Source organism: Amia ocellicauda, chromosome 1 (genome assembly GCF_036373705.1).
Source record: "Amia ocellicauda isolate fAmiCal2 chromosome 1, fAmiCal2.hap1, whole genome shotgun sequence".
Classification (NCBI taxonomy): domain Eukaryota; kingdom Metazoa; phylum Chordata; class Actinopteri; order Amiiformes; family Amiidae; genus Amia; species Amia ocellicauda.
In genome coordinates, this window is record NC_089850.1 from 61,329,496 (window position 1) to 61,344,856 (window position 15,361).

The following is a 15,361-nucleotide window of genomic DNA, read 5'->3' on the forward strand; positions in this document are numbered from 1 at the left end:
TCCCTCAAGTCGTGGGTCCCGACCAGGTCTGTGGTGCCCGGGGGAGATCGGCGGCCGACAACGCCATGCTGCTCAGGGATGTCGTGGCCTACTCGAACGAGAGAGGGCTTCCCCTGGTCCTAATCAGCTTGGACCAGGAGAAAGCCCTCGACAGAGTGGGCCACGAATACCTGCAGCTCGTCATGGAGAGGATGGGTCTCGCTCTTGGCCTGAGGAAGTGGGTTAAGATCATCTACAGCGGTCTAAGCAGCAGGGTCCTTGTGAACCGCCACCTGACCGAACCATTTCCGGTCTGGTCGGGGGTCCGGCAGGGTTGTCCCCTGTCGGCCCTGCTGTACGTCCTCTGCTTGGAGCCGTTCATGCAGGTGATCCGCCGGGACGTCCGGGTGACAGGTTTCCATCTCCCGGGTTCCGGCGGAGAGCAACTGAAGGCCCTGGCCTACATGGACGACGTGGCCGTGGTTTGCACGGATGCTCCGTCCGTGGCCAGGGTCGAGGAACTGCTGGACGGCTTCTGCAGGGCGACGGGGGCCGCTGTCAACAAGGCCAAGAGCGAGGTCTACCTCTCCAGGGCATGGCCTGTCGGCCGGGGCCCGCCGACCGTGTTCCCTGTGAAGCCGTCTATCAAGGTTCTGGGGATCACGATCGACGGGACCAACACGGGCACCCGGAGCTGGGAGGAGGCCATAGCGAAGGTCCAAAAGAAGATCCACGGCTGGAGCACAAGGACCTTGACGATGGCTGGTAAGGTGCTGGTCGTAAAGGCCATCCTCTTCCCGATACTCCTCTACGTAGGAATGATCTTCCCCCCAGACAAGGTCATCGCAAAATTAGTGACCCGAATTATATTTCGGTTTGTCTGGGGGAGCAAAATGGAGAGGCTGAAAAGAGTGCAGGGGCTGGCCTATGTGGTCAAGAACATCCAGGCTGCTGGCAAGAAGGTGAGTTTCATGAACCGCTTTTATTTTGCCAGCAGCCTGAGACCATTCGGCCTCTGCGCCATGGATAACACCAGGCCGCACTCGTGGGATCCCCCGCCGTTCTACAGGGCGCTCCGAGCCTTTGCGCTCGAAGTAGGCCTCCATAAAGTCGTGCTGGCCTCCTGGGATTATAAGACCATCTGTAGCCAGATGAGATCTACCCAGGAGACCAGCCGAATAGAAGATTTCCCTCCCGAAACCTGCCGGTTTATCTGGGCTAACGCTACGCACGTTTGCCTCACGAATACGCAGAAAGATGTATCCTGGATGGCTGTGAGTCGGTGTCTCCCCACCCGAGTGTTCATGCACAGAAGGGGCATAGCTCCTTATGACATCTGCCCCTATAAGGGTTGCCTGGGGAAGGAGACGGAGGCTCACATCTTTAGAGAGTGCCCCTCCGCCTACAGGGTCTGGCTCCTGTTTTCTCCGTTCCTCCACAGGTTTGCCGTTCCTGCGCGGGCGACCGCCCAGCAGATCTTGTACGGTCCTGCCAGGGGAATATCATCTTCTACCCTGAGGTGCTGGTGGCGTGTCGTCTGCGCAGTGAAGCAGGCCCTGTGGGAGGGACGGAACATCTGTCTATTCAACAAGCAGGAGCTGGACCCGATTGTCATCGCGCGGAGGGGCATGGTGCTAGTAAGAGACTACGTCAATCTGGAGGTCCATCAGAGGGGCAAGGAGGAAGCCTATAAGAACTGGCACATACAAGATCTGGGGGAGCTCAGGATCCCATGATGGGACCCACCTCCGGGGACGGTCAGTTCCCCCTGCTGGAGCCCGAGTCCAAGATCTTTTAATTATTTTATGGATGATTGTTTTTAAAATGATTTTAAAAATGAATCTTAATTGTTTTTAAAGATTTAGTTGTTTTTAAACCACTAATTGTTTAGGGGTTTTTTGGTTTAGTTTTGTTATATTCTTTTGTCAAATACATTGACCGTTTTGGATTTAATTTTAAATGCATTGGACCTTTTTTGTTTGTTTTTTAGTTTTACCTTTTTAATTGTTTCTTTATTTTGTCCATTGCATTTTCAGTTATTTTCAATGTATTTGACTTTTATGTTGGTGAGCAGTTTTGCATTAATCACATTTGTTTTGTTGTTTTGTGCACGTTTATTTGAAGTTAATTGTTTTGTTTTTCGTTAAAATCACAAAGATTTTAAATTTTTTAAAGTGATTTTAAGAATTGATTTTAAAAGATTTTAATCATAAGTCTTAAAAATTTGAATTGTTTTTTTTTATGTAATTTAAAATACTACACACAATAAAACAGTATTCCCACAAATTGTAACAACATGTTGTCTGTATCTGATCAAGACTCCCAGCAGTGATGGACCACGGGTAGGTCCTGGAAGTAGATAATGGTTGAGCACCAGGCCGTCATGTTGGAATGAGCAGTTGAACACTAGACGATTCTTTCCATTGTGTTGCATGATGTGGTGTGGTAAATACCAGGACTCTTGAGAAGTTTCAATTTCCTCTGCAGTCAGTATCTTGACATATCCTGCTTACACTAACTTCTGCATCTGCAGACTGTGAACCTCTGCAAGTTCAGGATCTCTGATGAGTCATCGCTCGATGCATCTTAGGTGAGGTAGTACTGCCTCCTTGGTGCCTTGGAAGAGTGGACAGTCTCGGGTCTGACTCAACCACAGTCATTAGGACTGACCTGCTCTATTTCTGGACAGCCTCATGCAGTATGGTGAGGTGAAGCTCTTTGCATATGTTGCATGGCTTCTTCAGGGTACAGGCCTCAGGTGAGTGTGAACGTCCGCATTGCCAGCAATGCTCCTTCTCTTTGATCCACTTATTTATCTGCCCGGCGGACAGCTTCTTGAATTCCGCACAGGCATTGAGGTAGTGCTCATTGGTGTTACAAAATGGGCAGTATGACTTTGGCTTGTCTTTAGTTTTGGTGTACAATGACTGACAGGCTGAAGGGCGTGAGCTTGAATCAGCTGGAGCTGTTTCAGAATTGTAATAGACAAAGGATGGTTGCTCCTACTTCTTGGAGGTATAGTGCTGCTCCCATTTATCCAGCTTGGAGCCCTCACCTTTGTAAAGGACTGCTGCATGGTCAGAAATATGTTTGGCACATGATTTGGTCTGCAGCCAAATGGACAGGTCATGAAGAGTGTAGGTTTGGTCTGCATCTCCCCTCAGTATGCCACGGTCGATGCAGTAAGAAATACGAGACTGAAAGGAAAATATATATTTTAACTATATGTATATAGTTAATTGGTTATGACATTGTAGAGCTGGTGTGGCCTCGCTCCTAGCTGTGCTAGTGGAGCAAGTGGCCGCCACTCCCATGTTGTGTGGAGGGCGTATGAACTGGATCCTGCATCCCGCTGTGTATATACATTTTATAATAGTAGAGCCTGCTGTTGCCCTGCATCTAGCTGTGCTAGTAGATGGCACCTGCTCCCATGTTATGTGGAGGATGTGTGATCTGCTTCCTGCACCTTGCGATATATCTTATTGTTATCATGACAGCACAGTGGAGCTGGCTGCTCTGTACTGTTCAGTTGAGTGAGATTCCTCCTGTGCTGCGAGGAGCTATCAGGGGTCCACTGCCACAATGTAGCGCAGGCGGCGTGAGAGTTGCTCCGCTTGCCCCACACTGTGTATGCTAAGGCCACGATACATTATGAAATTTCCATGAAATCCGATTTCATAAAATCCGAATGCAGCCCAAGATTTCCTCGAAATTTCACAGTGAAATCGCAAAAAAAATCAAATTTAATGCAAATTCATCCGATTTCAAGCAATAGAGCAGAATCCTATTTTCATAAAATCGCCATGGACACGTACCCAATCAGAGCGTAAGAAGGAGTCACATGACAACATCTACGAAATCACTGGGAAGCTTGAATAGCAGATGGGAAGTTGGACAGGAGAGGAGAGCCAGAGAAGCGCCTGGAACACATGAAACTGTGGTAAATTGACAAAAGCCATTCATTAAATAAACATTACATCAATATTTTCCTATCAGTCTCGTATTTTCTACCTCCCAGTTCATTTTCCTCAAATCATAGTCACGTATCTTATACATGGGGATGCTATTTTTCACAGATCATCTAGTGTTTTGATGTTACTGTATTTATTTAAGATATTTGCCCAGCAATTATATTAAGTCATACATTTTATTTATAAATAATATTTTCTATACTGGTATTTGTCTTTGCCTTATGTCTTTTTGTCTTGCCTTATTTACAATAACACACATACATTATATATATATGAAGTGTGCTCTATTATATTAATACCAACATAACACAGTAACAACGAATCATGGTAAAATAAATATTTATTAGAATATAAAAATATATACTGATTTGGACATGAAAGTACACATTCAATATAAAACAGAAAATATATGGATTGGATAATGATGCCCGTGCTAGCCTATTATGTGCTTTTGCACGAGATAAAACCTAACCCATCACAACATCAGCAGCATACACAGCCTTCACTAAGTTGGGGAACGCGTACAAGATGGAAGATAATTTTCTGTGGTCAACAATTAAAGTTGAAGAACTTTATAGAGGCTATACAATACATAATTGCCAGACTACCACAACAAGTGGAAAAGGCAGCAAGCTCTTCACCCTTTTACGGAAACACTTGGAACAACAGTTAAGGCTCAATAAAATATACATTTACAAACTTAGTTAGGATGTTAGTTGATATGTTTAAAACTTGTAAAATGATCCTATGTGTAATTTCTGAAGTGATTGCTTGTTCCCGAAAAATATAAACTAGTTTAGTTTGCCCGACTTGCTGTAATGTAGTGTTATCTGAAAAAGGAAGTAGGAAGGGACCTGTCTTGAGTGACGGGCACAGGGGCCAATGGCAGCTTTGATAGTCTGACATTTCGATTGGGTTCCTACAGAAGTGTGCAGAATCCCCTCCCCCTTGGGCAGTGCTTCCGACTTGAAAGATAACTGAAAACTGCATCGTTACTAACGGAAACAATCTGACTCCCTGTCAGCAACAAGTACAATATGACATAATTGAGAGTAACAGTGTTTAAGACATGCATTTTAAAAATACATAGTACAGACTTATTGATGTTTTACATTATGAAAACAGGAAGTCTTAATACAAACATCATTAAATCAATTAGAATGTATTGAAGGCTGTACAGGAATTAGTATTATTGTATATACCACAGCTCTGGCAACGTTAGGTTTGGTTTTGTTACAAAACATGTTTAAGATTTGTATTTAATATTTGATAATGAAATAATAATAATTCAGTTCACAATGTATTTTGAGATTTTCCATATTTATTCAACTTTCTAATTAGGGGTGGCTAACCCCGGTCCTGGAGAGCCTCAGGGTGTACAGGTTTTTGTTCTATCCAGATTAACTGCTTAATTGAGCCAATTGTGGGTCTTAATTAGGCTGAATGTCCCTGTGTTCAAGGTATCCATTGATTGGTAATTTAGAGAGACCAGGAAATCCTGCAGGATTGTGGCTCTCCAGGAAAAGGGTTGGCCAACCCTGCTCTGTACTAACCAGAAGTTCTATTCAAGAAGGCTACTGTTACAGTTGAACAGGTTTATGACACACACAGACTTAATGAAGGATGCCTCAGTGTTACATCCCAGAAATGACAAGAACTTGTGGAGCCAGGTTTTCTATTTCAACCTGAAAGTCTGAAGGTACTGCCACCATGGCTAATGTTGTGGTCCAGATTTGAGGAATGATTTGCTTGCTTTTGCTGGAATTTACGATGCTATTGCTGCAATCTATATAGACAGTGTGACATTATCCTCTATTTTATGCTTTGCCCTGTCAGAGGTAAGAGATACTGTTGAGCACTGCACTGCTCCCATCTGCACTGAAACTGAAACGTGCACTGAAATGTCTTTTAAGTTTGTCATTTACCCATGTTTCTTGTGAACGCAATTTCTCAATTCTGAAATTCATTCATTTATGAAATGTTTGCTCTACTTAGATATTCACCTTCACTCATCTGATGGTTGAAATATGCATAGTCTGACTCCTTAAAGGCAGCAGTAGCAGTCATAGTCAACTCAACTCAGCAACAGTCAGGCACCTCAACTCTGCAGCAGTCAGTTTAATGCCAGAGAAGAGAGTACTGTATGCATTATTGTTATTATTATTATATTTTTTTGTGTAATACTGTCCGAAGCAAAACATTTTCTTTAAAAGACTTTGGGAGTTGCAGGCCTTCGTGTTGGTTTTGTTTATGGTGGTTTATGTAAGCTATGTGGTTTTCATTTCCAATATTCTAGCGATTGTTTCAGAAAAGTGGCCTATGCTTGTATACTAGCATCCTGGCCTGTGACCCAGCCAGTCCGCCCCTGGTGCCAGGAAAAAATTAACCGTTAAGGTCTATTCACATTGGACGCGACAGGTGCAAGCGATGTGACAGTTTAATAATAATAATAATAATAACAATAATAATAATAATAATAATAATAATAATAATAATAATAATAATAATAAACATAAGAAAGTATTCCAAGGAAGATGATGAAGTAATATTAATGTTGGCAATATGTTTAAGGTAAATTGTGTAATTAAGAATATCATATAGGCAGCGTATAATAAGCTATATGGGCATATAAAGTAATATTCGATATATAAACGTACGAACTGAGTTAAGACCGATACAGGTCTGTAGAGTTACAGATATAGGCAACCCCTGTCTAAAGTGATGTACTTGCAATCTTTACTAGTATTATATTAGTTGTGTAGAAGTGACTGTATATTTCAAATAAAATGTTTATGCTTAGACTATTATTTTCATAACAAGAACATGACTTTATTATTACAGTTTTGATTATGATACATGCAGATATTTTTACACTTAATTTGTGGAAGGATATGTCGTACATGTCAATCATAGGTTCAAATGTAGAACCTTAATCTCAATATTTTTCTAATACAATGAGTATAGGTAATTAAATCCAATAAACATTTATAAAATATGTAGAGTCTGGAGTCTGTCAATTTTGATCTAACTGAAAACTATCTATACCATATAATATTTTAATAATTGATCTATCAAACATAATTTATCTGAACTAAAAAAACAACTAACTAAATAACAACTTAATCTAATTCAATTCATCAAACCGATCGAATATGACTACATGGGAATACATTTGAAAAAGTTCTATAAAACAACTATATTATAAATGATGCTATAAAACTAAAATATGAGGCATTATTAAATAATATTAATGCGAATCAGGCTAAACATTATAGTCTACATACTATATACCTTACATATGCTAAATACGAAATAATGACTGGGTGAACACAAGTAACAAATCTAACCATAACATCTAAAGTGTATATCAAAAATCTACATGAAAACAAAAAGAAAGTTTTGAGTAAGGGAACCCACACAGAGCCCAACTGGGACCCACAGAACCCAGTAAAAAAAACATCTAAACCCCAGCTGAGCCCAGCCTAACCAGCTACAACCCACTTGGGGCCCGGTTGCGTGTGGTTCTGCTGTTTTGACAATTCATTTGTCATTTCTATTATATTTATCACAACTGGATTTTAACCTTAATTTTCAGCATTTCAAACAAACAAACAAACAAACAACAACAACAACAAAACCCGGGCGTGCTGGCTGGGTTTAAACATAGTGTGACTCGTTTCTGTTGGACCGCAGAACTGAGACCGACGCCAGTCTGGGAGAAGCCGATCCTGTTCAAATGCAACAGTTTAAATGTACTACAAATACAGTTTAATGCGCTACTGGTTTATATTCTTTACCAGTTCAACTCTCAATCACATTCTTTACATATGTGTTTGCTAAATGATACAGTATCTCGCAGTGGTAGCAGAGAGGTGTTCATCTTAGGAGTCGTATATGTGACCGTCCGGGCGAGTTGTGCCGTGTGTTATCTGCACTTCACAAACAGCCATTTCATTACTCTATTGTAATCGTGTCAGATTTTATACCGGCTTCGGCTGATTCATCAGGGCCTCGGCTTCATAGCGAGGGGGCATTGTCAATGTTTAAGGAGGGTTTTAGTGACTTTAATTGGGGAAAATACGAGGAAGTCCGATCGAGGCGCCTGCGTTTGGAGGCAGTTTTGGAAAGTGTTCGGACTCTGGTTGAAAAACACCTCATGGTTATAATCGAAACCCAATTTATGACCGACTAACAGGGGGACCTCTTTGCAAGTACAGCGTGTGTAGCTAGTTTCTCGTCTTCTCTCGCCCAGTTTTCGCCGTTTTTCTGCCAGGAGAAAACACAAATCCGAGCGGCTGTGCGCCCAGGAGAAGCTGCGCGCCTGTGGTTGAGTCTACACGGTTCTCATGTGCTGTATAAGTTCCGCCCCTCTGCGCTGCGGCTCCACAGTCCGACTCGCTCGACACAGACACACAAATGGCAGAAGAAGTGGCTCCAGCTCCCGCCGCCGCGCCGGCCAAGGCGCCCAAGAAGAAGTCCGCCGCCAAGCCCAAGAAGGCCGGCCCCAGCGTGGGAGACCTGATCGTCAAAGCCGTGTCCGCTTCCAAGGAGAGAAGCGGCGTCTCCCTGGCCGCCCTCAAGAAAGCCCTGGCTGCCGGCGGCTACGACGTGGAGAAGAACAACTCCCGCGTCAAGGTCGCAGTCAAGAGCCTGGTGACCAAGGGCACTCTGGTGCAGGTTAAGGGCACCGGCGCTTCGGGCTCCTTCAAGCTCAACAAGCAGCAGGCGGAGGCCAAGAAGAAGCAGCCCGCCAAGAAGGCCGCCTCTACACCCAAGAAGCCAGCGGCCAAGAAACCCGCCGCGGCTAAGAAGCCCAAGAAGCCGGCAGCGAAGAAGCCGGCAGCGAAGAAGCCAGCGGCCGCCAAGAAGTCTCCCAAGAAAGCCAAGAAGCCCGCGGCGGCTAAGAAGGCGACCAAGAGCCCCAAGAAAGCCGCTAAGAAGCCGGCGGCGCCCAAGAAGGCCACCAAGAGCCCCAAGAAAGCCAAGGCGGCCAAGCCCAAGGTCGCCAAGCCCAAAACCGTCAAGCCGAAAGCCAAGAAAGCGGCTCCGAAGAAGAAGTGAAGGAATTGACTCCGACTCTACCCGCCTCGACCCCAACGGCTCTTCTAAGAGCCACCACTACTTCTTAACAGCGTTTTTCCATTTCTGTATCCAGTCTGTTCAATTGTCCACGAATTAGGTTCCTTGCCATAGCCCCCCACGTTGTGAACGTGTGTACAGGGCTTGTGAAGCACGGTGGTGTGAACGGGGCGGCGTGTCCTGCTCCGCTCCTGCAGCAGTCTCTCTCTCGGTGACGGGGCGAGTCACAGCGCAGCCGGCTGACTGACAGGGCGGGCTGTTGGCATGGGGTCGAGCGCAGTGCGCTGGGGCTGCTTCAGCGTTTTCCCAAGGGTACAGAGCATTATTTACATGAGTGTCAACATAATGTGCCCCCTCCGAAATTGTGCAGCCAAATGCTGATGATCGATGTAATATTGCAATATCATGCAGACCTATATTATTCTTCAATACTAAAATACTCCACGGCATGTCAGGATGAAATGTGACGTCACATCGCATCTTCAGTGAACCGTCATTACCCGTGTTGAGCTGCTCTGACAGGTGTTTGTCTTGAAATGAGAGACGCGCAACTGCAGCTGCAAGTTTGAACTGCACCGGTTATGAAGGGTCTGCGACCCTCACTGATTTCATGTGTCAGGATGGGTTCCTTAGTCATACCAACAATAGTGCTGGGGATTATACAGATATAAATTGTTAGCAAGTATTGGTACATGATTCTATTATACCCAATTCATATCGAAATACTACTGTCCAAACAGACATGTACAATTTCGCATACAGTTCAAATGGGACCCTAAATCACTGACTGGTTGTGAATGAAATGCTGACGGCTCTGCTCCGCCTGCTCTCTACAGTAAATACTGTTTATTGGGTTGAGTATTTTACATTTCTTAAAATAAAAACAATTCAATATTTAATACTTATGATTAAAATCATTTAAAATATCAATTCTTAAAATCACTTAAAATTTTTAAAATCTTTGTGATGGCTCTGCTCCGCCTGCTCTCTACAGTAAAGCTGCTGCTTCATCCTAAAGCGCAGGAGACCCGCTCCCGCCCCCTACTCCCGCTGGAAACAGACATCTGAGACCTGCGAGCGGATTGGTTACAGCTCCTGTCGAGCGCGCCTCAATTCAGCTCTGTGAGTGGACGGATGGAAGAGGAAGAAAGAACCAATCCCAAGGAGAGGAGCGTCTATAAAACACAGGCAGCGTAGTTCTTCTGTATCCCATACTTGCTGTATCTGACCGTGCGATCATGAGTGGAAGAGGCAAAACCGGTGGCAAGCAGAGAGCGAAGGCCAAGACTCGCTCCTCCAGGGCTGGACTGCAGTTCCCAGTCGGCCGTGTCCACAGGCTGCTGCGGAAGGGAAACTATGCTCAGCGGGTCGGTGCTGGAGCCCCGGTCTACCTGGCCGCTGTGCTGGAGTATCTGACCGCCGAGATCCTGGAGCTGGCTGGCAACGCCGCCCGGGACAACAAGAAGACCCGCATCATCCCCCGGCACCTGCAGCTCGCCGTCCGCAACGACGAGGAGCTGAACAAGCTGCTGGGTGGCGTGACCATCGCCCAGGGCGGCGTGCTGCCCAACATCCAGGCCGTGCTGCTGCCCAAGAAGACCGAGAAGCCCGCCAAGAAGTAAAGACCCCACCGAGTGATCGAACCCCAACGGCTCTTTTAAGAGCCACCCACACTTTCCTAGAGGCACGGCCTTCCATTTGAAGTGATTATGAAATCGAGATTCATCTGTTGAAAGCGATACAGTGGGTTGTAAGCTCGGTAGTTAAATGACTGATCCCTTTTATGCCAAGTGCTACTTTCTCATTTGAAAAGCACGATATATTGCACTAAATACATAATGTATGCGGTGATTGTTACACTAATTCAAAATAAGCAGTTTAAAATGTACTGCATCTGTTCTGCGAGTGGTGCTGTAACTACACGACTTGCTCGACCTATATTGATCAGGCTATACACACTTATTGAAGCCGTTTCCACTCCGTATTTCAAAGCCTGTCGTTTATTTTATTAACATAATGCGCAATCACACATGTATCGCCCTCATGAACTGTACACAGTTGAAATGAGTGCAACCACAACGAAGCCCCCATTATTGCATCGTCACACGCTGCCAGCAGCAATTATCTTTAGCTGTTAAATCTTAATAACCTTTCTACAGGGATTGGAATAAACAATCCAGGTGACTTCTTAAACGGAACAATGAAATATAGTTTTTAATAAGATCATGTCTTAAATACAGGGGTACACATTCAACTTGTAACCTCATTTATTAAAGTATTAGATATGCGATAGTAATAGTCCCCATGCACTGATATCAGGCCGAATTAAACTAGTGTTGAAACGGCGGGAGGGAGAGAGCGAGGGGCAGTGAAACAGCCTGCTCGCTTAGGAGCTGTGGGGGGAGGAGACAGAACGCACTTACTAGCGCCTGAATTCAAAATGCCCAATCACTGCTTAGGATTCAAACTCTAACCAATCATCAGGCAGAATGAGGTTTAGCCAATAGCTCCAGGGTATTCCCTCTTTATAAAGCGTAGCGCCCGCTTTACTGTTTCATTTCTAGGTTGTTGCTTAGATATCAGTAAAGAATGGCCAGAACCAAGCAGACCGCGCGTAAGTCCACCGGCGGGAAGGCGCCGAGGAAGCAGCTGGCGACCAAAGCTGCCCGTAAGAGCGCCCCGGCCACCGGCGGAGTGAAGAAGCCTCACCGCTACAGGCCCGGCACTGTGGCTCTCCGGGAGATCCGCCGCTACCAGAAATCCACCGAGCTGCTGATCCGCAAGCTGCCCTTCCAGCGCCTGGTCCGAGAGATCGCCCAGGACTTCAAGACCGACCTGCGCTTCCAGAGCTCGGCCGTCATGGCTCTGCAGGAGGCCAGCGAGGCCTACCTGGTCGGCCTGTTCGAGGACACCAACCTGTGCGCCATCCACGCCAAGAGAGTCACCATCATGCCCAAGGACATCCAGCTGGCCCGCCGCATCCGCGGAGAGCGAGCCTAGACCCTGACACCCGACCCAGGCACGCCCGGAGACACAACGGCTCTTTTCAGAGCCACACAAGTATTTCTCAAGAGAGTGGTTTCGTTTTGAATGCATAAGATATGTTTTTCAACTTATGTTGCACATTTTGTGTTGTATTTAGCAGCAGTTAAATCGCCCATCCGATACTTGTATTTTCTGAGATGTATAGCGTATGTATTGGTAGCTGCATTTTGCATTGGGGTAAGTCGTGATGTCGATTGGGATTACTAGGTTTCATTAATTCTCTAATAGATTGGTTTGATAGAAGTGGTGAACATTAATAGTGCTGTCTCGGCGCCACCAGCAGCGCCAGCGAGTTTATGATCGTCTCATTATTGCTTAGTCATCCAAGTTGGAGGGATGGAAACGCAACCCGGCAAAGGGAACATACAGGAACTGTTGCTATTACAATGGGGTTGATTTAATTTTCTGAATTTTCAATAAATGTCTAAAATATTTGGAAGTTGTGGGGCAGGATCCGAAAAGTTTTCCTCCAGTAGATTGTTTTGCTTCCTAGCAAGCAGACCTGTTTTTCAGCACACAGCGCAGGCTCAGACCCACTACCTCTCCCACGGCAGCTTCATTCGGTTCACGCAACTCAACTTGCTGAAATGTGTCATTTGCTGGTGGTGCCGTGCATTGCTGCAACATCCAAAAGCTCTTCAGTAACATTTAGATCTGAATTTACTCCCCGGATGAAAACAGATAGCGGGGCTGTGTCCGTTATGCCAGCGCTCTCGTCAACAGCAGGCCAGTACGCAGTGACATGACTTGCTTTTTCGGCCAGCTGGTCTTTGACATTAGCAGCTAAATCATCTACTCTCTGGGCAACGGTATTTCGTGAGAGACTGGCATTTGCAAACAAATGCTTTTTGTCTGCACACTATATCGCTGGCTTTAAGCATACGTTCTTTAAAAAAGCACCGTCAGAGAAAAACCTTGACGTTTTGGCAATTTCTTGGGATACCATGTAACTCGATTTAACGGCAGCATCGCTCTGTTTTTGCCCTTTTGAACATGGTTTGCTGTAGTTCAAGACTTTTTTTAAATTCAGCCACTTTGTGCAGCTTTTGCTCTCTCTCCACCCACATTTCTCTTGTGTTTAGTCTCGTAGTGCCGCCGTATATTGAATTATTTCATCACGGCTGAACGCTCCTTACAAACGAGGCATACAGGTTTTAAACTCTGCTCCACAAAAAGATATTCCCACTCCCAGCTTTCCTGAAACACTCAATCTTCCTTGTCGATTTTTCTGTTTTTGGACATTTTAAGTTTATTGCAGATTACAGAAACAACAGGAGCGTGGACAGTAACTCAGCCTGTGATTGGCTGTTAAAACCCTACCTCGCGCCAATTACATTTGCAATGGCTGATGGGAATTGTAGTTTTCAAACGCAATTTCCTCATTCACAAGCTTAATTACACCACCTTTACGGGGGCCGGATTAAAACCATTGGGGGGCCGTATTCGGTCCGCAGGCCTTGAGTTTGACACCCCTGATGTTGGAGGTTAACCGACTTCTTTGGTGGTGCTTCAGTGCCAATGCCGAAGAGGATGCTGTAGTCCTGGGCTAGGTTCAAATGGGAGTAGAATAAGAACCTGACGGCAAAGTCAGTATAGTGGCCGAAAAGGTAAGCAAAGGGGGGCCAGGGCAGGGACAGATCACACAACATCAATATTGTGCTGCTAATAAGGATGTTACTAGTTTACATTTTAAAAGTTAACAAATTGATAATCATTTATCTTCTCTTAATTCTGAAGTCGAATTTGTGTTATCTGCATTATTTATTATTGAAATATTGTCTATTGTAATGTATGTAATGCTTTGGAAATATTGTTGTCATGCCAATAAAGCATAATTGAATTGAACTGAGAGACTTTTACATTGCAGTTTATAAATAACATGCTTTGCTATGAACCACAATGTTTTTGGTAGCTATGGATTAAGAACAACTTCAGCTACAAGATGTATGCATGTATAATTTACTTGTAAGGCAGTATTTTAGTGGAAAATGTGTAAGACACTTTTATGAATTAAATTCATGATGATTCAACCTGACTATAAGCTATTGTTTCCACTATGTTGCTATATTTATAATCTGTAGTTAAACAACTATGAATTTCAATAGAATTGATGTGTTAAGCTACTTTTCTCCAGCCCCATTCATGCTATAAAAATAATTGTATTATTATTATTAGTAGTAGTAGTAGTAGTAGTAGTAGTAGTAGTAGCAGTAGTAGTAGTAGTAGTAGTAGTAGTAGTAGTAATTTGATCCAAAGGGAGGGGCTGCTGCTGTTCTAGCTATTATACCATTTCTATTTTAAACCAGGCTTCAGATAAAGATGGGATGTTGACAATTAAGTATGTGTTGTGTGGAACTCTTACAAAAGTTTGCAGAGTGTGCCAGTACAAGTACAAGAGCCAGTGGAGTATCCGTGGGCCAGTTGTGGTCAGCCAGTCTGGGTCAAAGTCCAGGGACTTTTTTACTCCCAGTCCGACACGGAAAACGGCTTAGGACCTACACATCTCAACTACGACCATGAGAATGCCTAAACCCCTGAACCTGCGCCTGAGCTTTGAGATTTGGAAACTGAATAGTGTCCCAAAAGTAGACAGGGAAAACACTGGTCTTAGCTAGCAAACTAACCCGGGCTAGGAGTTATTTTGTTTACAGAGTGTTTGTGAAGACTGTCATTCGTTACTTCATCCTGATATTGCAACTGATCACCCACATTCCTAAACAGTGCATCCCACACCCAGCACTGTGTCACAATACATACTGTATGCTCACACAATACACACCAAACCCTAGACACACACACTCTATACACACTGTATACACACAAAATGTACACAGACACTCACTATATAAATGTGCAAATACATTGTATTTGCACACACACATACTATACACAATAACACCAAACTGTTTAAACACACGCACACTTAAAAAAAAACTGTATGCACACACACATTTTATACAAATGAACATGACACATGCACAGACAAGAAAGCTAGACACATACCACACACACTACATAAACACAGATACTCACACAACCTTTCCACACATACCGTACATACACAACATATAGCATACATATAAACACTATAGTATACACACTATACTCACTGTACACACACTCACAATACACACATATGCCAAATGATTTACATTGCAAGTGTTCTGTAAACGTGTGTGTGTTTGTGTCAGTGTGTGTCACCAAACAATACTACTTGTTGAAATGTTCAGTTTTTATACATATGAAGTGACTGTGTAAATGGAGTTAATAGCTACAATGATTTATAA

General features: G+C 44.3%; 3 protein-coding genes across 3 annotated transcripts; all 3 read left to right on the forward strand.

The window, feature by feature from the left end:
- Positions 1-8,345: 8,345 nt before the first annotated feature.
- Positions 8,346-9,039, forward strand: LOC136756220 (histone H1-like). The gene has a single exon (XM_066712307.1). The coding sequence runs from the start codon at positions 8,367-8,369 to the stop codon at positions 9,009-9,011; it is 645 nt and encodes a 214-aa protein (XP_066568404.1). The 5' UTR covers positions 8,346-8,366; the 3' UTR covers positions 9,012-9,039.
- Positions 9,040-10,227: 1,188 nt separating this feature from the next.
- Positions 10,228-10,697, forward strand: LOC136756584 (histone H2A-like). The gene has a single exon (XM_066712332.1). The coding sequence runs from the start codon at positions 10,268-10,270 to the stop codon at positions 10,649-10,651; it is 384 nt and encodes a 127-aa protein (XP_066568429.1). The 5' UTR covers positions 10,228-10,267; the 3' UTR covers positions 10,652-10,697.
- An 864-nt stretch (positions 10,698-11,561) lies between these two features.
- Positions 11,562-12,089, forward strand: LOC136756391 (histone H3). The gene has a single exon (XM_066712319.1). The coding sequence runs from the start codon at positions 11,619-11,621 to the stop codon at positions 12,027-12,029; it is 411 nt and encodes a 136-aa protein (XP_066568416.1). The 5' UTR covers positions 11,562-11,618; the 3' UTR covers positions 12,030-12,089.
- Positions 12,090-15,361: the final 3,272 nt, after the last annotated feature.